This window comes from Chroicocephalus ridibundus, chromosome 4 (genome assembly GCF_963924245.1).
Source record: "Chroicocephalus ridibundus chromosome 4, bChrRid1.1, whole genome shotgun sequence".
NCBI lineage: Eukaryota > Metazoa > Chordata > Aves > Charadriiformes > Laridae > Chroicocephalus > Chroicocephalus ridibundus.
This window is the reverse complement of record NC_086287.1, coordinates 20,559,736-20,584,503: the sequence shown is the minus strand read 5'-3', so window position 1 is coordinate 20,584,503 and position 24,768 is coordinate 20,559,736. Positions and strand designations below refer to the sequence as shown.

Here is a 24,768-nt window from a genome sequence, read left to right as displayed (position 1 = left end):
ATGGGACCTGACAAGATGCATCCCAGAGTCCTGAGGGAAATGGCTGATGTAGTTGCAAATCCACTGTCCATGATATCTGAAAAGTCATGGCAGTGAGGTGAAGACCCCGGTGAGTGGGAAAAAGGGAAACATTGCACCTACTTTTAAAAAGGGTAAAAAGGAGGACCCAGGGAACTACCAACCTGTCAGCCTCACCTCTGGGCCTGGGAATATCATGGAACTGATCCTCCTAGAAGCTATGCTAAGGCACATGGAGGAGAGGGAGGTGATTCAAGACAGCCACCGTGGCTTCACCAAGGACAAGTCCTGCCTGACCAACTTAGTGGCCTTCTGTGATGGAACGACTACATCAGTGGACAGGGACAAAGTGCATCAGCCTGCTCTTTTGTAGGCACAGTGGGTGCAACACCTATTCCCCACTACCAGAGCTTGGGAAGGGGTCCTGGGGATTTCTTGCCGTAGAGAGCGCAGCTTTATACGTTGGAAGCTCTATAAAACAAACATCTCTTGGGTCCTGGCTCCCTTACCTCGGGCCAGGTGTGGATGCAGGCCAGAGCAGAGCCAACACCAGGCAAAGTGACCCTCCTGTGAGCATCTTCACTGCAATTTGCACACCTGTGGCAGGTTTCTGCTGCCTGAATTCGGTAAGACTCTCCTACAGCAGTGTCTGGAAGTGATGGACTTGTTTCCTGGAGCAGGGCTGGGTGCCTTCAGCAGGGGGCAGTAACATACGTGCACACCACATGCGGCCTCCCAAGGACAATCAGCCAGCCCTCGCCCAACTGCTGCCTGCAGTTGAAACCCTTTTCACTAACCTCGAAACCTTTGTTACTTCTTTTTTGTTGTATTTGGTAATAAAAATAGAGGGGGGGTTGTTGCTTTTTTTTAAAAAAAAAGAAAAAGGATTTCCTGTTGCTACCTTTGTATGCTTTGCCTCATTTTTCAGTACCAGGGGAAGTGGGAGGCAAAGAATTCTTGAAAAATCTGGAAGGTGGGAATTTTTATTAAAATTAATGAAATATATGTCAGCACATATGACTACAGTGTAGCTCAGGTGAACTGTTGCTCTTTCCCTAGGGGTGCCACTGATGCCTTAGTCACAGGGGCTATGGGGAGTGTATGTATGAAGTAGAGTTCCTGCAAGCATTGCATATGCGCTAATTGGATCTCATTGGCTGTTTTGGGAATTTGCAATCTCCTCTCTCTCCCCTTTCCCCCTCCTTCCCCTTTCCCTTTGTCATGCCTGTGGGCTTTAATACAGACAACTGGCCTCTGCGGACCTTCCCTTCACCTTCCCTGTGGATGCGGCGGTGGAAGAACCCAACAAAAAGAACTGTAAATACTTCCCAGGCAACGGGACATGGCTGAAGACAGGAGAAGGAGATAGCACAAACTCCGGAGAGAAGAGCAGAGACAAGGAGAGATGGTCATTGGCAACAGATGCTGAGTGGTTGAAGATGACTTTGAAGGGTGATGCTGACTGTAGAAAAAGTGCAGATGGATTAGATGATGCTCCATTGCCTCCTAGAGGGCAGCCTGTTGGCACTGAAAGCAGGGTGAGTGTAATTACTCAGGGTTCTTCCCCAAACACCTAGGGACTTGAGGGTTTCTGACTCTCTTCCCCTGTAACACCAGCTCCATATGTGCAGGGGTCCAATGCCTAAATCAAAGCACAGTCTGCGGCTGGGCTTTTCAAAACTGCATCCCTTTCTTCCATTGTAGCTCCAGGCACTGGAACCAGCCAGCTGTTCCCCAGACCGCATCTTTAAAGTGGTGTTTGTAGGGAACTCTGGCGTTGGGAAGAGTTCCTTCATCCACCGCTTCTGCTATGACAGGTTTTTGGCTGAGCTCAATGCAACCATCGGTAAGTAATAGGGTTCCTGACTCATCCGGCTAAGAAGGGTGGGAAAGTCAGCCTCGACACATGCTTTTTCCTCGTATTTTAGCCCAAATAAAGGTAAAGGTGGTCCCTTGCTCAATTTCTAATCAATCTTGCAATTTCTCTGAACTAAATGTGTAGATCTTGGCCATTGGCAGTCGCGCTCTCTCCATCCTATCTTATGATCATTGGTACCTTCCTGACAGGTATCGATTACCAGGTGAAGAGTCTGATGGTGGATAACACCCAAGTTGCCTTACAGCTGTGGGATACAGCTGGGCAAGAAAGGTAAGCAATTTCTGTGGGGATGCCCCACTGCCAGTCTCAGTGTAGGAAAACAGGAAGAAAGGGAAAGAGTGTGTGCACCTGGTTTCTGTCTCTGGGAAAACTGTTAGCTTCAGAAGGACCAGAGAGGTCGCGTCAGCTATTCCAGTGCTGAGCCTGCAGCAAAGGTTTGTTTTGTAGATTTCTAGAAGCTGTGGCTGCGAAGCGGGGCCCAGGGAGATCACTATGAGGACTGATGGAAAAGTAGCTTTCCATATGTCTGACCTGCATCCTTGTGGTTCAGGTAGTTTATCCATAAATCATTGTATGGTGCGGGGTTTGAAGTTTCTCTTGGCCTCAAGGCTCTCCTACATCAGCCTGCTTCTGGGAAAAGCTGCAGGACAGGGCTGCAGATTAGGATAGACATGAAGGCTCTGGATAGACATCCTGTTCTCAGATTCAGTTGTGCCACTGCTGTCCTCAGCTGCTCACCACCACTTGCTATTCAGAGGGTGGAGAGGAGCGTGTGAACCTTTCCAGACCTGATTCTGACAGAGCCAGAGCCAGCTGAATTAGCTTGACCTAAGGGAAAGGACCTAAGGTGATTTGAACTACCCCGCTGGACTCTGTCAGTCAGGTTATTGGCCCCTTTCACTGTCCCTTCTGCTGATAGACTCGTGGAAGTGATAATCCTTGGTAGAGAGGCAGTGTAGCTTTTTGTGGCAGTGAATACAGGTTCTCCACTTGAAGGCCTCTAGTTTCAAAAGCATGGGCCATGACTAGATGTTACTAGCACTGTTGGTGAGGATCAGAGTAGTAGAGACACACTTGATCCTCATCTCCTACTAGAGATATAGGCCCACCACTACCTTCATGTAAATTAGACTTTATTTAGGATGCACTTTGAAGCTGAAGATAAAAAGTTATTTCAAGGGGGCCATTAACCTCAAGAGCCTGGCAAACATAAGTACTGGGTATTTTGGGATAAATATGTTATGGGGGCAGGCCTTCAGGAGGCAGCTGAGGTCATGGGAATATTATAATCCCGAGCTGTGCCAACAGAGTAACGATGCTGTCTACCTCAGTCTGCTAGACCATGCAGACCTGGTGGGAATGTACTAAGCAGGAGTATCTCTGAAAAGCAAACTATTTCTTCCAAAATCAAGCTTTATACTGAAGAAATAATGATTTTTGAGGCACTCCTGTGGTTATTTCAGTGCTGGAGCTGAGCAGTAAAGGACGTTGTTATGACATGAAGTGTGATATTTTACCCAGGACAGATTGCATCAGAGGCCAAATTCAAGGTATTGTCTCTGCAGGAGGACCTTTAGGGTAGGCTCCTGCAGCATTAGCAGGTCTTAGACGTGTATCATAGAATCATTTAGGTTGGAAAAGACCCTTGGGATCATCAAGTCCAACCATCATCTCCACTCTACAAAGTTCTCCCTTACACCATATCCCTTAACACCACATCTAAACGAGTCTTAAACACATCCAGGGATGGTGACTCCACCACCTCCCTGGGCAGCCTATTCCAGTGTCTGACCACTCTTTCTGTGAAAAATTTTTTCTTAATGTCCAGTCTAAACCTACCCTGTTGCACTTAATTCCATCAGTTTGCAATCAATGTGGTTATATCACGGCCCTGTCACAAACTGCTTGTAGATTTTAAGGTTTGGGTTTCTTTTTTGTTGGAGTTTATTCTCAAAATACAAGTCTGTGGTTCTGACTGGTACCCCCAGGACAAAGTAGATGTCTGGAGGGAGTTTCTCCCTGAAATTGTGTCTGCTGATTTTTATGTATGATGGCATTGCTTTATAGATTCAAAACTGGAAACAGATTGTACTGATGCTGAGATCTTAATTGCTGTTTTGGCAGCACTGGGGCAGACATTACGCACACCTAGTTTATACTGTGGTACAGCTTAGTCTGCAGATTCTTCCGGACTCTAGGGAAAGGTCGTGGTTTTTTCATCCATTTCCCTTTTCATAGGCAATTGCCTTTTCCTTCCCTTTCCCTGTCCCACCTAAACAGATTCTTCTGTTTCTTTCCTCCTGACCTGCAAAGGTCTTCCTTCCTGCTTTCTCAGCACCATGCTTTTGGAAAGACTCCTGCTTACCTAAGGCTGTTGACCTGCTTCAAAGGTGCACGGATCTGACCTGCCTGTCACCGGTCTGTACACACCAGCCCCAGAGGACACATCTCACACACAGGGGCTGCCAGGCCTTGCAGAGAGCCTGCACTAAAAGACAGATAATCCCATTCTGTTTCTTGTCATTACACAGCCATGCTTCTGAGAGTGCCTTTGATTTCATTTGGGCTCAGGTTTCGGAGCATTACCAAGCAGTATTTCCGGAAGGCGGATGGGATTCTGGTGATGTACGACGTTACAGCCGAGTGCTCCTTCACGGCAGTGCGGAACTGGATGAGCAGTGTCCAGGTGAGAGCGGAGCTTCAGCTCTCTAATGCTGATGGTGCTGCTGCAGCCTTGCTCTAGACCAGCTCCAACAGTCTGTCTGGAAGCAATGTTCTCTGATGCCCTAGGAGGTCCTATTGACCATGGGAAGACGAGTTATCAAAGCAGATGCTACAGGTACTGCCTGTGCTAATTAATTTGGGACCAGGGGCTTCTTGTTGAAGATACCAAAGCCAGTGGTAGAGAGGGAGGGCTGTTTCTATGCAGAAGGTGGTGGGACCTGCCAAAACAATAGTGTGTGTTTGTAAGCAGCCCATGTGCATTGGCAACATCTCCTAAACATGGTCACATTACACCTGTGCTCAGGCCAGGAGGTCTCCTGATGTTCAGTCTATGCCCAGGAAAAGGCGACAGCCCCGGTGCATTTAGGCTAAGACCTGCAGCATGCATGCACAGTGCTTCACACGATCGCATCCTGACTCTACTTTGAGATTTCTAGATGAGACTGTAATATTAGTAATAGCTTAGTTTTTCCTCATTTGCTTCAACTTTAATAGTTGATTATTTTTTTTAAATTTTATTTTTTATCTGGTGACTGTGTAGTAATACTGTAGTCTGCCCCCCTGCTTTTTATTTCCAAACTCTCAATAAAAGCATTAATCTGTGGCTTGTATCTGCTAGCGGAGACAAAAATACCTGTCTCTATAATTTAAATAAATTGTGTGTACGTGACTCAGAGCTGAAGGGAAATTGTCAAGGGTTGTTTTGTTTTGATTGTGCGGAGTCTCAAAACCCAAGATCTAAGTGAAATGAATAAGCATAGGTTGGAGGTTTCTAATATCATTAACTTCCACAGGCCTGTTGGGGGGAAAACAAACCAAACCATTTAGTAGCTTCTTTGGACTCTAAAAGATCAAAGGTTAAGATTTTCAAAAATAACAAGCCGCTGAAAATCAGGGTCCTTTCAGGAAGGTTAAACTGAGCACACAGAAAATCAAAGCACCCGAAATTTGTAACTTTTAAGAATCTCTCTTCTTTTTCTTTCCCCATCTTAGTATTTATCTTGCTTTGAAGCTGTTCAGGTACTGTAAGTCATCCAGGGCAGTCAAGTTTGGAAATGAAGCCCTATTCTGCAGTCCTTATTCTGGTGATGTTCTAGTGAGCCAGTGGACTTAGAGGGAGTTTTACCAAAGGTAATGGGCTCCAGGAATTGCCTAGGGAGTAACAGTTGCTACAGAGACTCTATACAAGAGTTGAAAGTTGCTTGGCCAGTGAATTTTCAGCAAGTGATGGCTGAGTTTAGGATAGCACATACAACAAAAATTATTGAACTTAATAAGAAGCTCTGCCTGAACTTCAGTTCCGGGCAGACTGCTTTTCTTCAGGCTTGTTATTTCCCAGAGCAGAACTTATGTCCTGTCTGCCCTTTCTGAGCATCCCAGATAATACATACCGAATATCTGAAATACATCCCCGTAGTTCAAGCTTTCTTCCACAAATCCCTGGGGCTATTTGAGGAATGGCCCTTTAATGAGCTAAAGGGCCTGATCCTGCTGCTACTGAAGGTCTTGTTTGCATGAGCTGGAACAGGATCTGCTCCAAGATATTTCCCTCCCTTGGCTGAGTCTCTAGGGTGCTTTACACTGTTTCTTTTGCAGGAAGGTATTGAGGATGGAGCTGTGGTCTTTCTGCTTGGAAATAAAATGGATGCTGTGCAGAGAGAGACACGGAATGTGCCCAAGGTGGAGGGGGAAAGGCTGGCGAAGGTGTGAGACTGTGCTCTGCTGCTGACCTGCTCTGCAGCCTCCCTCCAGCTGTGAGCAGGGCAGCCTGACTGGCAGGATGCCCTTCTTGGAGCCATTTCCCAGTATGGTACCTTCCCTCTCCCCCTGACTCCACCCCCATTTCTCCAATGCAAACATGTACTGAGGTCCCTCTGGTACCACGGAGGGTGAGGTGGTGGCCAGCATGTGGCAGACAATGGCCCTTGAGGCTTGATGCCTCCTTACAGTGATGCTCAGTCTTTCTGAGGGGAGCATGCGCGGCTGGCTTACCATTTGAGGACTCCCCTAATGCATACTCTGCAAAATCATCCTTCCTCACTCCTTTCATCCGCATGCCCACTGGTACCTTGGTCCCTGGGAGGTGGGAGGCAGGGTTTCAGAGGTGTTCCCCATCTTCTAGATTTGGCAACACAAAGGTAAGGGAATCCAAGTACCCTGGGTAGATGTTTTCTCTTCCCAAATAACTCCCCCAGTGTTCCCTTTTGGACACTCTGGCTAGGCCCCCAGATGCTGAAAAAGCATCTCCTTTTCCTGGGTTGGTGAGCAGGGTGTGTGCCAACAGCCACCTTCCTGGCCCCAGCTGCTCTCGGCAGAGTTCCCAGTGGTGAGGGTGGGCCAGCTCCCAGGGGGGTGGGCGAGTGGTGGGGGAGAGCTGGCAGCCAACATATGTGCTTGCTGTGCAGGAATACAAGGCTGTCTTCTACGAGTGCAGCGCGATGACTGGCTATAACATCATGGAGCCCATGCTGCACATGGCCAGGTCAGTGAACAGGAACAGTCACCCTGGGATATTTCCCCAGCTGTAGGTGATTGGTGTGGGCTGTCCTGGGGAACGGGCAAGAAGAGGGGGTTGTCAGAGACTGACTTTGTCAAATGTCACAAAAAAGACCTGGAGTGATGTGCTCTTCCCCCTGACTCCAGGTCCTTGTCTTCTGTGCCTGTAGAGCACCAAGTGTAGACTGGACGTTATCACATGCAAAGCTTCATCTGGCAGAGCTGCTATTGAAAGACTGGGAGTTTAATTTGCATATTTCATCACAAAAACCTTGTGTACTATCCCAGATTTTAAGTTGGCATTTTCAGTTTGAAGTCTGCCTGCATCTCTAAGGGTTTCTTCTTCCTTACGTTATTAAGCGTTACACAGAACGTGATATTTTGGTGGCAAAGAGAGCTAAGACACTTTGTAAGCCTGAAAGAAGTTTGCTTTAAGATTTTTAGTTTTTAAAAAAGGAAATAGTTTTGAAAAAAGTCTTTGAAATCTTGCAAGAAAATATCCTTTTCTTTTCTTTTATCCCTTCACCTCCTGCCGCATCATCTCTGTTAAATCCATAGCAGGACTTAGCTGTTCATTAACTGGGATGATTTACTTACTAGCTAGGTAAATCTCGTCTCCCATAGCATGTGCCTCCAGCGTGCTTTATTACCGTGCTGCTGCCCAAGACAGCCCAGACAGGTGAGGCAAACAGCCTGGGATTCTGTCATCAATGAGGGAGCTTGGAATAAGATACAAACCACTCAGGCCCAGGTCTAGCGCTGTGACTACTAAGCCCTGCTGTCCCCTCTTGTATGTGTTGAGTTTCTTTCCCCGTTCCCTGGAAATTCATGCTCACTTTCTGTGTGTGGCTTATCTAGCCCAGCTTTCAGAGAAGTCCAGTGTTTGGGCCGGTCACTTTTTACAATCCTAAATGTCCCTGGCTGATGGGGAGCAAAGGGCAGAGCCAAATGCCTTGGCAGGAAGATGTCACTAACTAGGTTGTGTTCTTGATGTGTGCTGCTTGTTCCAGGTTGCTGACAGCACAAGAAGACAGGCAGAGGGAGAATGCCCTGCAGCTGGAAGATGTCAGCAGGAGGAAAGGGTGCTGCACATAAGGCACATCAATGTGTCAGCAAGAGACCTGCGCCAACACTGTTTCATGAAACTGGGGTTCCTTTCAAGCAAGCCAAATCTGATAGTATCAGCTCTGCAGAGACTGGGGGAAGCTGCAGCTTTCCCCATCTGGGAATTTCAAGGCACTAAATCAGGCCAAAATGTGCATATGATCTGTACTGTTCCATTTCCCAACTCTGCATGCAGCCCTGGTCTCTGGAGGCCTCTGCTTCTTTGGGGAAATTCAGCGGGTCTGGGCTAACAGCACAAACTAGGCCTTCTGTCTGGAGAGGTCACTTCCCCGTAAAAGGAGGAAGTTTTGTTCCTTTTCTTTTTGGGAAAGAAGTGGCCTAGCAGCAGAAAGTGGAGGACACAGTGGGTGCTGTGTTAAACAGAATTTTAGTGTAAGAGATAAAGAAATTATTTTAAATTTGGGCTAGCTCTAGGTAGTGATCCATTCCTCTCAAAGAGCAGCATCTTCTCTTGGTTCTATAACAGCAGAGCCCGGCTGAAAGCCTGCTTCAGTCAGCAAGGAAACCTCCATCAGTTCCTGTAAGATCTGGATCAGGCCCTGTATTTACTGCGAAATCTGGTTTGACTTGCCAATATTGTAGGTAAATGATTCCATATGTGGATATAGTATGAACTGATAAAATGGGTCATCCCGATGGCTTTCTCCCCTTTGTCACCCTAATGGACCTTGTCACTGTCCCTCTCTTACTGTTTACAGAACACAGAGCGGTTGCTGGGACTCGCAGGCGCTGGCACATGCTGCTGATTCACAACCCATTGCAGGAGCTGTGCCGTACGTAGTAGGGGGGCCATATATAGCCTGTTTTAAGGCTGAGCGCTGCTTGTTTCCTCCCATTCTCTTATCCTTTCCTGAAGAACCTCCCAGCAACCAGGAACAGACGTATCTGCAGGACTGAAAGATCCCACCCCACTAGCTTGACCACAGTGCTTGCAAATGTACCTGGGCTGGAAGCACAAGGCAGCCGCCTGCGTGAAAGGTACCTACTGAAGCTTTTTCTCTTGCAGACACTTTGTGCAATAACCTCACTTCCCCGGTGAAAGACCTAAGAAAGAGCAGGACCGAACCTGTTCCTGTTGTCACTAAGGATTTGGGCAAAGCAGGGCGAGGGGAATGACGGGCTAAGGTACGACCTGGCCCCAAAACTGCACCTCTCAGCATGGCTGACACTGTGCCTGGGCATGAAGCCCCTGGTGTTCTCTGGGGCATGATGCTTTCTGTTTTGTAGCTCAGTCACTCTTAAAGCCTTGTGGGACTAAGTGATCTTTTTTTTTTTTTTGTAACACCCTGTTCCCTTTCTTCTTTAAGCCTATTTCTGTATGTGACTGACATTTTAGGAGCAAGATGCGATAATACAATTGTGACGCGGTCCCTCCAAGTTTGCAGCATAGGGAAGGCCTATATTTATCCAGTGCCCTTCCTCTCTTGGGATAAGGCAATTACTCTGAATGTCTGTTTGTTGAACAAATTTCTCTGGGAATATCCCATGCAGGAAGAGTGCTCTGAGTCATCTACAGCCCATCGCTGTTACAAAGAATTTCCATGATTCCTCCCAGTGCCCTTTACTCCTGATAGGAAAGAGGAAGTTTTTTGTCCAGAAGAGTGGGATTCCTGACTAAAAGGAATAGCTAAAAGTAATACACTTCTGTTCTAGTCCTTACTGCTGGCTGGCTGTGGTTTGTGCTGTGCTTCGTTGCAGTAATGCCTTCCAGAGACTGGGAAGCAGACAGTTAGGAAAGGTCCAGAAGGAACCAGGTCCGGAGTCTGTAGAGTAACACCAGCAGCGCTGCCAGTGGAACTGCTTGTGTTTGCAAGAAACGGTGTTTGGGAAGGGAAATCCTCTCTGTTTTCAGAAAGCACCTGTAATCTGAACACAGATGTGGCTTTCTGGCCGATGTGGGTGTGAAGGAGTGCAGATTCTTATCTCCTGATGAATAGGTCAAACCCACTACCTGAATGGGGGGAGCTGATTCCTCTGCATCATGCTCCAGTTGCAGGTTAATAAGGAGCGGCACTGACTAAGAACCGGCATCTTTGGTCGGGACACATCAGTAATGCTAACATTTACTTACCTGCAGTAGCAGGATTTGGAAAGTTGCTGCAGAAGGAAGAGAGCCGTAGCCGGTTTGCTAACATGGCCTGAATGCACACCTCCCACACTGTGTACAGAGCACATGACAGACAAAGGCGTGAAATACAGCTCACACACAAACGCGGGCCAGTCTATGAATTACCTTTATCAGTGTTGTCATATTGCAATGGCAAGAACTACCACGTGGGTGTTTTTAATGTACAACCTTAAGCATGTTTTCTTAGTGCACAAGCAGAGTACAGGCAATAAAGAAAAGTTGTCTTAGAAAGGGTTGTGTTGAGAGATTTTTTTTCAGCTTCCCTTCTTCTGTCGCCAATTGTAGCGTGACCTCCCCTTCTTGCTGCTCGGGAAGTGCTGAGAAGCTTGTCCCCCGTCGTGGTACAAACGGGAGGTTTTTAAGTAGGGAGAGAGTTGATCAGGAACCCGTGTCTTGGAGGCAGCACAGGAGCAATTCATCTCCAGCCTGATTTTTTTTTACCTCTTTCAAGCAGCCAGAGTGCAGCTGATCAGGGAAGGCAGAGCAGGGAGGAGAAAAAGGGGATCTGGGGGCAATGTAATGCTTTCAGAGAGGACACATTCCCACTTTGTGCCTATATTTGTAGAACTAAACATTTATTTTAATAATGTCCCATGCATCCTTTTCACTGGAGGTAGGAATTCGGTTGCTTTTAATCCTTGTGCCCTGGCATGGCTCCAGCTGGATGTTTGTGCATTACAGAACTAATCCCTCTGCAGCTTTGACCAAAGAAATTATTACTCATTTCCCCCGCTATAAATTGATAGCAGGAACAGGGTAGACTTTTGTTTCAACCACGACAAAGTGGCACAGAGTTTGAGCTGGTTGCACTTGGACAACAGTAAGCACCAGGGTGGGTTTTATTACTGGATGGTCTTTTGTTGTCTCTCGGCACAATGTTTAAATGTCCTGTCGGAAGACCCAGATGCAGCCTAGAGGCTGTAAGTTTTGTTAGTTTTTAAACCTGTCTGATACCAGACCCAAACTAGATGAGACTTTAAAAAAAATTCCTAATTTTACTACACCCCCCTGTTTTTGCCAGAATCTCTCCTGCCTCTGAATGGAAGCCCTGGGAGCAGCCACCCTTTGCAAGTGACCGCTTGAAACTGCAGTGTAAACAAAAAGCAAATAATGGGGATATCCTGAGGTGGCATGAGATGAGGGAGGATGCAAAATAGACTCTGCCTGGGGGCTTATTCCTGCGCTGCATTGGCTGCAGTCTCTTAGTGGACAGGTGACATTTTGCACATAATCTGTAAGGCATTTTGGAATCATATCACAAGAAAGTACTCTTCTTACAGCCAGGGAAGCTTATGCTGGCACATGCAACACTGCAGCTGCATATACAATCAGATCTAGAGGCAAAGGTGAAAAAACCATCTGCTCTGATAAGTGGTCACAGTCCCACAAAGCTCTGCACGCAGGCAGAGGGACCCCACTCTGCCTTGCATTTCACTTGTCTCTTTCATGTTAATATGCTAAGGATAAGCATAACAGGATTAGACTGACAGCATCTCTTTGAAAAGGCAAAACAGGGCTGAAGAGAGAGCATTAAGACAGTGTTAACGTTAAAGCTTTCCCACAGGACAAATGCAGGAATTGCAAAGGTTTGGGATGTTGTTTTCTGCCACCTTCTCTATTCCAGCAGTCTCAACTCCAGAGGACAGTTACCATTTACACACATTTAATCAGTTCCTGCTATGGGAATCATGCTCTCGCATGTTATTTTCTGTCCTGTCACCTTCTGTTTGGGTCTTTTTGTGCTCTTTTTACTTGTTAATTGGTTAGTCCATATATATAGAGAGAGAACAGGTACTTAAGCTCCAAGTATAAATGTATCTCATAGCTCACGCTATACACCTTTTAATGCTCTATTTGGAAATCTGCTCAGCGCCAATAGATCCACAGTCCTGCAGTTCAGAACTTCGTTAGCTCTTTGAGCCGCTGTCAGTCTGCTCATTACTTTTCTGGCTGTTTATGAGTCACACGGAAATTTCAGTTGGCGCAGCTATAATAATGTGGCTCCAGACTCTGCAGGCCTGCAAGGCATGCTTTATATGCTTATCAAGCCGTGCAGTTTAATAAGGCCCTGATCCTGCAAACACAAGTGTAGCTGTCTGCTTCTTCTGAAATGACTAGTCCACAGGAGACCTGACCAGGCAAAATTAGTTTTCTCAAGGTAAACACGTATCTCCAGTAAATATACATTATGCCAGTAATAAGCTGAGAACTGGGCGGTGGGGGGTCCTGTGTCTCGCCTTTACCTGCAGGCTTTCCCAAGCACACGACTGCCATGCAGGCAGCTGTTATGCATAATCATGCCCATTTGCTGACCCAGATCTGCCCGGGGGGAGGTTACGTTCTTTCCTGTTTGTACATAAAATCTCTGGACACGGCAAGAAGGCAGTGGGCCAGTGTGGCAGAGGAGGGGCCGGCGTCTTTTGTTGCCTCTTGGCTCTGCCGCAGTCTCCGTGTAAGAAATCTCCCAATGTGTAAGTGTGAGCTGGTCCCCTAATGCTCTATTTAATCACTGGGCTCTCCAGGAGTTCCAAGCTAAAGCTTAGGTAGGATCCCCATGGGCTGAGGAGAGAGGAGTTTGTTTATTCCTTGGGAAGGATGAAGTGATTTTTGAGTTGGGCACATGGGCAGGAGAGCTTAAGTGTCACAGTCAAGGCAAACACGCACGAGGTCCTAAACTGGCCTTTTCCCTCCCTCCCCGCTCCGATCTCCGCTGCATCATAAGAAGCATGGCCAGTAGCCCCTCTACTCTGCTCTGGTGAGACCCCACCTGGAGTACTGCGTCCAGCTCTGGAGCCCTCAGCACAAGAAGAACATGGACCTGTTGGAACAGGTCCAGAGGAGGGTGATGATCAGGGAGCTGGAACACCTCTCCTATGAGGACAGGCTGAGAGAGCTGGGGTTGTTCGGCCTGGAAAAGAGATGGCTCCGGGGGAGACCTTATAGCAGCCTTCCCGTATCTGTATAGAGGGACCGACTTTTTAGCAGGGCCTGTAGCAGTAGGAGAAGGGGCAATGGTTTTAAACTGAAAGAGGGTAGATTTAGACTAGATACAAGGAAGAAACTTTTTACTCTGAGGGTGGTGAAACACTGGAAGATGTCGCCCAGAGAGGTGGTAGATGCCCCATCCCTGGAAGTGTCCAAGGTCAGGTTGGATGGGGCTCTGAGCAGCCTGGTCTAGTTGAAGATGTCCCTGCTTATTGTAGGGGGGGGTTGGATGAGATGATGTTTAAAGGTCCCTTCCAACCCAAATTATTGATTCTATGAACTTCTCTCTTCCCACCCAACTCTAAAAACCCGTGCGAGGCCACTCAGCCCCCCAGGGGAGTGGGCGAGGGTCTTTCCTCCGAGAGCAGCCCCTGTGGGGGCCTGTCGCTCAGCGCAGAGGCCTTTGGGCTGAAGTTGAAATGAGGTAATGGAAGGATGAGGGGATGTGCCAGTCAGGGCTTGATCTTGATTTACAGGATGCTTCATGGTAAACTCTTTAACAAGCAGCTCTGACTCCTTAAAAAAAAAATAAAATAATAAAAATAAAAGAGAAAACAGCTGCAGCTCGACTTTGCTGTAGCGTGTTGTGGGTGGCGAGGGCCAGGGGGTCACTGCTACCAGAGACACGGCTTGCCAGCCTTGCGCAGCGCCGGCACCTCGACACCGCCGGATTTCGGGACGTTTTATTTCGCAGGAAAGGAAAACTGACGAGGCCCCTCCGGCCCGTGCCGTGCGGGAGGCCCCGGGTGCCGGGGGGAGACGCCCCCCGAGGAGGTACCGCCCCGCCGGGTCTGGGCGGTGGCGCCCGCGGGGCTTCCCGGGCCGGGCCGGCCGCACCGCCCTCCCGCCCTCCCTCTGTGTGTGCCTTCCCTCCCTCACAGCGCGGCAGGTCGGGGCGTGAGGCGGAGCGGAGCGCTCCGAGCCGGCGCGGCTCGCTGCGGAGGGGTGAGGCGCGGCGCCCCCGAAATGGCGGCCGCCTGGGGAGGGAGGGAGGGAAGGCGGGCGGGAAGCGGGCCGGGGTGGGAGCGGGCGGGGGGCGGCGTGGGGAGGCCGGGAGGGTGGCGGGGGCTGCCTGCAGCAGCCCCTGACAGCCCAGCCTGTCTGCCGCTCCCTCCCGAGCGGGGCCGCCGGGCCCTGAGGGGCCCCGTCTGTACCTGGCGGCGGTCACCGGCGGCCGGCTCGGTGGCAGCACGGCTGTGCTTCCCCGTCAGCGCCCGCTGGCACTGTGCAACTTCACGGGGGCTTGGCTTTTGCCTTTTTTTTTTTTTTTTTTTTACAGTGTTTTAACCTGTTGCAGAGTGTGTATGTGTGTTCAGAAGCTTTGCACAGCCCGCGCGTTAGCAAAGGTGTTCTGAATGTTGCCATAATCTTGTGAAACGATATTTATCTCCCTCTGCCTTTTGTTCAGTGAAGTCCCCCTGTTGTATAAATAAGACTTGGTCTCTCTGTTGAGCTTGTAGGACCCTTGGAGGAGAGGGAGGGTGAGCCCTTGTTTACCGCAAAATCCAGGCGATCTTCCATTTCTTTAATTATCTGGAAGCTGAAGCTGGTGGCAATGGGTTATTGTTGCACTGCTGTGTTGCTTGCCATGAGGAATCTTTCCCAGTAGCCTTTGCTCTGTGTCATCTCGTGAAGAACGTAAATTGCTGTGAAATTAGAAAAAATCTTGACTTCCTGAGGGCTTTTATAATCAACCTGTTGCAGTATCCTGCTGAATTTTAGCAAAGGCATATCCTCATTTCAGGCTACTGTATAGCATCCCTTAAATTACGCTGCTTCGCTTCCTTTGTCTCCCTGCAGCACTTCCTGGCTTGCTCTGAGAGCTCACAAGGTGTCTGCTAGAACAAGGGTTTATTAAAATGGCATCACCCATCAGAGGTGATGCCCAGTGGTGGCCATTTTGTTGAAACAGTTTTGAAACAAGTCCCTTTTGCCAAAATGGGTTTCCTTTGCCATCTGCGAGGCCATTGCCTAGGTTCTTAAGAACCTAACAAAAGCTAAGTTCTTAAGCTTTTGGTGTGACGGCATATCTACCACCTGGTATTGTTGAGGCTGAAGAGTCTCTTAGCATGTCATCAGTCCAACAAAGGTCCATCCCAGCCCTTCCGTGGAGCTCTCACTGCTACCAAAGATGACTGCCTGTGATGGAGAGAGCAGAGCATCTGTCACTTCTGAGCTGTTGCCAAGTTCAACATAAACTAGAAAAGAAGATGCAAAAGTTTCAGTGTATTTAGATTCTCTGGAGGAGTTTGTGTGCCTAGGACAGGCAGTCCCCGATCTGCAAATTGTTGGAAGCTGGGCAATGTTTGGGGCAAAATCACTTATGCTTTACCCGAGGCATCTGGTGACAGGTCCCTGTCAAAGGCATAACACTGGCTTGCGTATGTGGGTCTTGGCTCCGGTTTGCTACAGCTGCTTTTAGGTACCGTCTGACTTTGAGTCAGATGTCCTTGCTGAAAGCTTGAGTTGTGAGTCGGAGGAGTTGTCAGCTTTTGAGCTCTTCCATATAACTATCCTGAGATCACATCCTTGCTCTGTAGTTTCCTGATGATGTCTTTGAGTTCCTGGCCTGAACGTCTTTCTATCCATACACTGTATTTCTGCAAAAGGCATGTTTTATTCCAAACTGATCCATATATTGATTGGCCTATGGCTTTCTTTAAATTATGGCTTACCTTCTTTGTGGAGTCCTTCTGCAGTGGAGGAGAATGACTCCCCCAGTTGCCTGGTAAAAGTCCTGGCAGTCCTTGCTGTATGTTGACTCCAGTAAACAATAAGAACATGCCTTTTCTCTGTGCTTGAGATAATGTCCCATGTATGACATCTCATTTTGTTCTGGAGTCTGAGGTGCTTAGTCCATCCTGCGGTACGTTTTGTGGGAGCTTAACAGTCAAGTTTTCTTTCTCCTGTGTGTTAAAGAAGGGTTTGTTCTTAGTGCAGAGAGCAGAGCACTGAGTAAGAGGAACTTCGACAGCCCAGTTGGGCTGTCTTGGATCTAATACAAAAGCCATCTTCTGAGTTAGCAGAGACCCAAGAAGATTCTTCTCTGATGCTTTAGCTTCCCAGCCCCCTTGTGCAGAAGGGAAGTCCTATGCCAGTTTGTAAGTGGGCAGGAGTCTGAGACTTCTCTTCAAGTACAGTCAGGCACGCACAGCTGAAATCTTGGCTCTGTGAAGGATATTTTCAGTGTAGCCTCTGAAAGTTTGTGTCGGTGGGTGTGAGAGATTCTTCAGCAAGAGGGTGGAAGAAAGCTGCTTGTATTCCCTTGTCAAGCAAAAATGCTAGGTGGGAGTGGCTGATGGAGTGCTATCTAGCCTCTTTAGGAAGTTTCCAGCAGGCGTATTGCATTATTCCCAGCGTAGCTCTAGCTGTTCCCATTGCACATACACAGACCAGGCAACAACTCCCTTGCTCTTGGAACAGCCCTGAAGGGCTTGACTGGTGAGCTGTGTCTCCTCTAGTTATCCCGCAGGTAAATTCACTCATTGCTTCTACAAAGTTTGGTTTCTACTCTAAGGAGTGTGTTGGGCTACTACTTATGCATAGGAGGAAAATACATTCTTTACATGTATTTGTATCTGTAACATCTCTGTCACCTATACCTATATGTGGCAAACTAGCCTGTCTGATGCTTCCAGGTGATTTGGTCACTTATAAAGGAATTATGCTGTCCGTGTGTTTTTTCTTTTAAGACAGAAGTTTAGAAAGATAAAAGGTGGATGGACTAACTGAAAAACAAACAGGGGGAGCTTTGCTTTTCCATGTCCTAATCTATTACTGCTGTCCCCAGTGGCCTCCTCAGTCTTGCTCTTGAAGCCTCCTGAGAAGATGCTCTCCTACCTCTGCTTGTGGGCTCGATGCTGGGTTATCTCCTGAGCGTGTGCACTAACAGCTGAGATCATGGAAAGCCTGAGGGAGGGTGACTCCTGGAAATTACAGCTCATCTCAGCTTCCCTGGCTGTGAGGAACAGAATTCTTAGTCTCCTTGTTTGCTTAAACACCTTTAAGATTCTGAAAGTGAGGACCAGGTCTCCTTCCGTCTCACTTGCCTATCCTTCCTTTCAGACCCTGAACACGATTTTGCTTTTGCCACAGCAAAGCCAAAATGAAATAAACGGTGTCATTGTTTGTAAAATCGCCCTCTTTTCCCATTCTCTTCTGCGTGTGCACTTTGGCAGACGTTTCTCCCAGGATGGTGACCATATTCCCAGCCTGCGAGGAATGTGCTTTTCCCTGCCACCCCGTGCCTGAAGCCAGGGTGTGGAGGGAGAAATGAGAAACGGCAGTGCTGCAGGGTGGAGATGAGGTGTTTTGTCAGTTCTGCAGAGAGCTCCTCACACCATCCCTCCCCACGGCACAAAACCCATTTGCTGCCAAGCCCTCCGGGCAAGGATCAACACTGTAATAGCAGCACTGATGATGAGCATCTCTCTTGCCAGTGCTCTGCTCTGTCCCGCCTGCCAGACTCCTCTGCTTGTGATCTCAACGGCCTGGCATGCCGGGGAATGAATTCAATCAGTCCTATTAGCCCTGCGTCCTGGCTGCTGCGCTGTAATAAAACTCTTGGCAGTGTGAGCAGGAGCATAATTACTATTTTGGACTCCTGATACTGCATGGCAGAATAAGAGGTGTGTTTTGGGATCTGCGGCACATTCTCGTACAGCTGTCTCAGTCCATGTTTCTAACCTTAGTTCTTCTTGCTGGTCAGGTGCTTACAGCTCTCCAGTCTGAGCTGAAAATGTGTATCCAGCTCAGTAGGTGTATTTCAGGCAGTAGTGAAATAAGCTTGGTACGGGACTGAAGGTGTAGCTGGCTCCTTAGAAGGGTCTAAGTATAAGTAGCTTCCATGACAGATGCCAGTTGGGGTCTTCAGAAAGTCATTGATACTGATATTTGTGTGTTATGTATATACATTTGTGTGTATTTCATGCATAGTTTTGATAGCAGCAGTGCTGGACACTTGTAGAGGCAGGATACTGGCTTAGTGAGATAAGGAAGGACGTCAGGAATTACGTCCTGTGAGGTTAACAGAAGGGCCCTTGACGGCTATTTAAATTCATTTGGGTGTTGACGCACAGCTGCTGTCTGCAGGGTACAGCCAAGCAAATGCAGTTTTAATTGTGCAGTGTGGATTGCCTGCATCCGCATGGGTTGCTGCAGAGCCGCTTTTTGTACTTACTGACCGTGTGTGTAAGAGGTGAGTGCATCTCAGTGAGGGAGCCTGGAGGATGTGGGATGTGGCATGGCCTCTGAAGAGAGGTGGAAATGAGATGTGTGGGAGGTCCGCAAGGGGATGTTGCTCATACCCACGGCTTGTTCCTGGCAGCAGTAATGAGGCTTCCTAAGGAAAAACAAGCCAGAAGTAGGTGACATAAAATGTTTGGCATTGACCATTGTTTCTTATCTATTGCTGGTACCAAATCTGAATGCAAAGGAGCGAAGTTCACTTTTCCAATCCAGGTTCTTGTTCCTTTTGTAGGAAAGAAAACAGAGCAGTGGGGGTCTGGGGCAGTGGAAAGAGCTTTGAGGCTCCATCTCAGTGCCTGTGTTTTGGTGGAGTTTGTCCCAGTAGCTGCAAAGTGGAAGGTGCACGCTCCAAAGAAGCTGTGCAGCTGGGCTGAAATCTGCAGCATGTTTCCCAGACGGCTTTCCCCCTGTAGGAGAGGGACGGGTTGAGAGGAACAAACACCACCGGGAGGTGCAGTGGGAGAAAGATTTGTCTGTGCTGTACAAATGGGTGAAGTGAAAGTATGTCTGATACCTCACCCTGGAACATTTCTGCCCCTAAGGGGGAGAAGAAGGCAGGAGAAAGAACAAGCAGATAATTACTGTTTTGCACTCCTGATACTGCATGGCAGAATAAGAGGTGTGTTTTGGGATCTGCGGCACATTCTGGTACAGCTGTCTCAGTCCATGTTTCTAACCTTCGTTCTTCTTGCTGGCTGGGTGCTTATGGCTCTTCAGTCTGAGCTGCAAAAGTGCTGTACAGCTCGGTAGGTGCATTTCAGGCAATAGTGAAATAAGCTTGATACAGGACTGAAAGTGTAGCCAGCTCTCATAGAAGGATGTAGGTGCCTCATCCCTGGAAACATTGAAGGTCAGGTTGGATGGGGCTCTGAGCAACCTGCTCTAGTAGAAGATGTCCCTGTTCGTTGCAGGGGTTTTGGACTAGATGGCCTTTAAAGGTCCCTTCCAACCCAAACTATTCTATGATGTAAGAATGAGTAGCTGCTAGTGGGGCAGGATGCTCATCTAGTGGGAGAAGGAGGGGCAGTCGGGAATCATGCTCTGTGGAGGTTAACGGAGGGTCCTTGGCAGCTTTCTCCGTACAATCGTATGACTTATCAGCATAGCCGGAGTACAAACAACAGATTCTTTGGCTCTTTCAATGATGCAGTGCAGTTAAAACTGGGACCAAGAGTGTCTGAGGTAGGACTTTTTGGGGGAGAAGTTTCTGTTTTGTGGGAAGTGGATCATGTTTTGAGCCTCACTGAACTGTCACCTACTAGAGCAGCAGATGCCTGCATGGTTGTGTTTTCAGGGAGTGCTCTGGTCGTCAGTGGCGACCACACTGCAACAATAAAGAAAATAAAAAGGAAGGATGGTTTTGATCAAATCTATACGCTAACAGAGGCAGCTGGCAGATGCCAGCCATGCTGGCATTTCTGGCATGCCATCCATGAGGGGATTTCTGGAGTGCCGGACGAAGCAGGCGTGAGTCATGACTTGTGAACGTCGGTATTTCTTCCTAGTTTTGGTGGAATCCAGAAGGGAGGAATTCATATCCCGTATCTCCCCCTCGCATTGCCCTGGAAACAGAGGTGATTTGTTATTTTTTTTTTGGTGTTTGCTGTAAGCTGCATGCAGAGCTCCCCGGGCGGTGGTGGGGAGCTGCGTGTGCAGTCACAGTGGTAAGTCAGGCACACAGACATGTGCGTGGCAGGCACTGCCTCGGGGAAGCCGGCTCTGGAGCAAGAAGGGGTCTCAGGTGTGCGTGTCAAGTGCTGTGCGGAAAGAACGTGTGTATGGGACAGTGTTGGCTTCATGCCTGTGGGTTCAGCTGTTGTAGCATAGAAAGGACGAGTCCAGTCCTTTGTGGAAGAACAGCTTGCTAAGGAGTTGGGCTGCCAGCGAGCTGGAAGCTGTGGTTAGTTGCAAGTCCCCCCTTGCTATATGGAGCACCCCTCTTCCATCCTTGTGGGAGACTTCGCTTAGGTGAGAGGTCTGCCAGAGGTGAGAGGGTAGATTTGATGTAGTCTCCAATTTACCTTGTCCACTCAGAGGGTTTTTGGCAGGACAAATTTCCTGTTATCAGGAGGACCCCTTTCTGTATTTGGAGAGGAGGAGCTGTCAGGCTGATTTCTGCACCTTTGAGTCCCAGTTTGCTGGTTTTAACTCCTCCTGAGCGGGGAAAGAATACCAGTGTCCCACTGAGCTCCTGTGCTGTGTGTGGGGAATGAAGCTGCACTCCACCTTGCAGATGGGCTCTGGAGAGCGTAATAAAAGACGCTCTGTCCATTATGTGCTCCCCAGGGCTTACCTCTGCTATGTGCAATGTGTCCCGAGGCAGGAAAAAAGGGAATTTAAACCACTGTGCTTACACCAGGAAAAAGTCCTGGTTGCCGACTTCCCTGGGCCATTTGCTATCAGAGTTGGTCAGGCACTGGGGAAGCGTGGATCCTCACAGCCTTGCTGTAAGAAGCCTGGAGGTGGGGAAAAGCAGACACAGTTGCAGAGGAAAAACTCTGCTTTCACTGATGTCACGAGCTTTACTTTGGCTGCATCCATCTCCATGCGGAAGAAAACACCTTATTAGAAAAAAAGGGTTTTATTGTTTGCTACTTCATCAGGATTTTTAGCAAGTTTTTAGGAAAAAAAGAAGGGAGGGTGAAGCCAACTTAGAAGAGAGCAGTGAGAGTATCCAAATTAAATTATTGTAGTTATATCAGTGTAATTCTTATCAACAGTATATTTACAGGTGTCTACGTGGGAAGCTGTTTTCCCTGTGTACGAAGGGCACAACTGTTGCAGATCAGCAATATCCTCCCAATTTTTGACATGGATAACCACGTCTGGCCAGCATCTCTCTCTGCATCACCCTGACCAGATAGTCTCTTGTTGTCCTGTGTCTGTGCATACAGTAGTGGTTATCAATGATGCAGACGCTGCTGCCATATACACATATACCACTGCAGTGAGGATTTTCTGAGTGGCAGGAAGGTGGCCCTGATGCCAGAGCGGTCAGTACTAAAACCCCTTCATCTGTGGTCGGTAATAGGATTATTTTCTGTGCCACAATTGCCCTGGTTACTTCCAGTGTGAATTTGAGAGTTTTATCTAAATTCTTCAAAAGCAAGAAGTGACATTTGTTTTCTGTGTTCCTCTATCCCTTGATATCCTAGAGGGACCTCATTTTCACAGTGGGCATTTAGTACTGACTGAAACTCAGATCACAGTGAAGCTAGTTACTCAGTTTCTTCAGAAACTTTTGTCTGTGTTGTTCCCGGGTTTTCTCTGGGTATTTTTTGCTTTTAATGGTTAAGGCCTTACTGAGCGTCTTAACCTACAAGTGAACCATGCTGAGGACTGCTTTACCCCTCCTGCTCGCTAATGGCAGGGGGTGCATTGAGAGACAGATAATGAGTCTGCCTAATGCCGGATGTTTGCCCGTGTTCCTATCTCTTAGATGCAGTGGGAAATGCTCTGCTGCTTTCTGCTGAGCTCAAAGACATAGTCTGAATGGTGAATATGTGCAAGTAACGTTTGGAGAGGCTCCCAAGGGAGCAAAGTATGTGGTTTCTCCCATCTCCTGAAGTCTTCTTGAGCGTTCCTGGTATTTGAGGGTCAATCTGGGCTGTCCCAGAGTTGTAAAACAGACTGCTTTTAGCCTTGAAAATCTTAACCTTTAAAATAGCAGGAGATCAAATGAGGTGAAACAGTCCCTCTTGACTTGAAAATCAACCTCCAAGGAGGAAGGGCTTAGGGGGGAGGGAGAGGGATTAAGTTTCAGACTCCTTTTAGGCTTTCCTTTAATGAAACTTGTTCATATAGGGCTAGGGTAACCTGAGGGTGGGCTGGTGGAGAAATCCCTTGCAGGATTTCTTGGCTTCATTTGAAGTCCGTCCGTTTGTGCTGGCATCTGTTTGAGGAACCCTTTTCCAGTTACTTATTCCTGCCAGCTCTAAATGAAGTGGATGATACACTGAGACAGACTTGCCAAAGTTTCTGTACTGATTATAGCTCTGTACCCTTCATGGAGAGCTGCCCCTTGCCCATGTGTTTATTTGAAGCAGCAGAGAGGACCGGAGGAAGCCCAGTTCCTGCTGCCTCTGCGGGCAGGTCTGTATGCAAACCGGTGGAGTGAGGCGTTTCAGGGACATGGTTGATGGTGTTGGGCTGGGAGGTTTCTTTAGAGCTTGTTGGCGTGTGTTCTAGGGACATCTTTTTTTTTTCTTTTCCCCTGCCCCCAGCCTTGGCGAAGGGCCAGCAAGTAATTGCCGTGAGGACAGCCCGTGCCTCCCAGTTATTTATTCACATGCTGGTGCCTCCCTGTCAAGTTTGCAGGCTGGTCTAAAAACAGCTGCGTAAATGGTTTTGGTGGAGTCATTAAAAGCCGCTACACAAGAGGGAGGCGGAAGGGGGAGGAATGTTTTATTTTTGGCTGGGGGTTGTTCAATTTCTACTGGAAGAATGGTCCTTTTCAAGGCAGCCTCAAGCAGCGTGGGTTGAGCATTGTTTCCAGCACTGCTCCTATAGCAACAGGAGAGAGACAGCTCCTATGGACTGGACTTACAGCTTCGGGAAATGAAATGTCATTTAATTTGCCCTTGACTGTGCTTGATATTTGATCTGACTGTAGTAAGAGTGTTTTTAGCTCTGGAGGGGAACATAACTCCTCAAAGCATTTAATGATCACTCCAAAACACCCCCGGAGACACGGACGTCAGAGATATATAAGGACTGATGGTCAGAAGAGACTTCTTGGCTATTCCTGGTGTTACTGTTAGTGAAGTGGCTAATTCCAGGTGCGAGAGTGTTCCTGCGTGAGTTGACTGTCCTGGATAGGAAGGGAAGCTCCTGAAGATGTCACCGCTATCTCTCTAGATGCCATGCTGAGGTGAGAGCTGCTGTTGCCCTGTTCTGTGGCTGCATGATGGTCTCTTTTCTGTTGGCGCACTGGGCTGCTGCAGGGTGCGTTCCCTCATTCCTAGGACCACAGGTACCAGCTTTGTTCACTGAGAGGTTTTCTCTGGCATGGCTGGCACCAGTCCTGAGCTAATCAGCAACATGGGTGAAGCGATAAGACCGTTAACCTTAGTTTCCACTGTCAAATTGCTTCTCAGCTGCTTTTAAAATATGATCTTTGTGGAGCTGAAACTGAGGCAGGCTGCCTGGGAGAAACCTGTGGGCTGACTCCAGAGACTTTTGCTTTACTTGTTTACACCGCAGGAAGTGCGAACAGGAACAGCCCACTCAAACCAAAACAAGTTTTGTACAAAAGCCAAAGCTGGTGCCAGCTTTTCGTGGACTTCTTGCTTTGTGCCGTCTGCAGTGAGGTGTCTCAGGCGGAGGCAGGACTGTGCTAACAAGTAGCTTGACAACTTCGCAGTTTACAGCTTTGTGTTCTGCACTGCTCTTCCAGAGGACAGAACAGCTGGGCAAATGGAGGATGGACGTCGAGATGAGAGGAAAGCAAATCCACCCCTTCTTTCTGCTGGGAGAGTCACTTGATCTCTCTGTGCTCCTATTATATCATGCTACCTTTTTGTCTTTGGTGGGTTGCTTTGAGGAGGCGAAGGGTCTTTCAGGCAGTGAAATTATAGAACATTGTGTCATTGAGAGGCTAGAAATGCACCCTGTGGTGACACACCAGCTGCCTGTCCTCTTTCCTAAAAACTGCTGCACGTATATTTGACAGTGGGATTTAAAGTCCCACGATTTGTTTGTGAGCTTGGTGAGGTGAAGATGATTGCCTGCCATGGGATGTGCACCTGATACTGTGGGTAGGTGGAAAATCTCTCGGCTTTTAGCTAGTCACCTTTGCACTGCAGAGATTTGTAGGGAATGAAACTGACAGTACCTCTGCAATGAGACTGATGCCAAATTTTGAGTGACTGTGCACTAGCTACAACACAGCACATGTTCTTAGGTTAGTCTTTGCTCTGAGTTCAAACCACAGCGTAAAAACACAGCTATTTGTAAAGAGTGAACAAATGGTTATCATCGCTGCATTATTTGGTGATTGCTTTGAATTCACGTATAGAATTGCGTGAATAAGCTTTGTAGGGCCTGGGAGGATTTTTACTCTCCCAGGATTTTTAGTGCTTGTTGGCTCAGTCATAATACTGGCATGGCTACAGGGCAGGGAGGTTTTGTGAGCACTCCCTGAAAGCAGTGGGGACCCAGTGGCTTC

General features: G+C 48.1%; 2 protein-coding genes across 12 annotated transcripts in view; both read left to right on the top strand.

Moving 5' to 3' along the window:
* CRACR2B (calcium release activated channel regulator 2B) overlaps window positions 1-10,574 on the top strand; it is a 49,704-nt gene extending 39,130 nt beyond the window's left edge. For 5 of the 9 annotated variants that reach the window (XM_063332088.1, XM_063332089.1, XM_063332092.1 and 2 more), the window contains 7 exons: window positions 1,262-1,556; window positions 1,723-1,864; window positions 2,086-2,167; window positions 4,469-4,583; window positions 6,218-6,325; window positions 7,027-7,103; window positions 8,128-10,574. In XM_063332088.1, the coding sequence (XP_063188158.1) occupies window positions 1,262-1,556; window positions 1,723-1,864; window positions 2,086-2,167; window positions 4,469-4,583; window positions 6,218-6,325; window positions 7,027-7,103; window positions 8,128-8,212 (904 nt within the window). In that variant the 3' untranslated portion in view covers window positions 8,213-10,574. Of the gene's footprint in view, window positions 1-1,261; window positions 1,557-1,722; window positions 1,865-2,085; window positions 2,168-4,428; window positions 4,584-6,217; window positions 6,432-7,026; window positions 7,104-8,127 lie in introns of those variants that run through there. The other 4 variants (XR_010070697.1, XR_010070698.1, XR_010070699.1 and 1 more) reach the window with 4 other exon arrangements.
* A 3,589-nt stretch (window positions 10,575-14,163) lies between these two features.
* Window positions 14,164-24,768, top strand: part of CD151 (CD151 molecule (Raph blood group)) — a 36,678-nt gene continuing 26,073 nt past the window's right edge. Inside the window, exon 1 of one of the 3 annotated variants that reach the window (XM_063332541.1) lies at window positions 14,164-14,300. The gene's annotated coding sequence lies outside the window, so the exon portion shown is untranslated. Of the gene's footprint in view, window positions 14,301-18,532; window positions 18,553-23,078; window positions 23,473-24,768 lie in introns of those variants that run through there. The other 2 variants (XM_063332544.1, XM_063332542.1) reach the window with 2 other exon arrangements.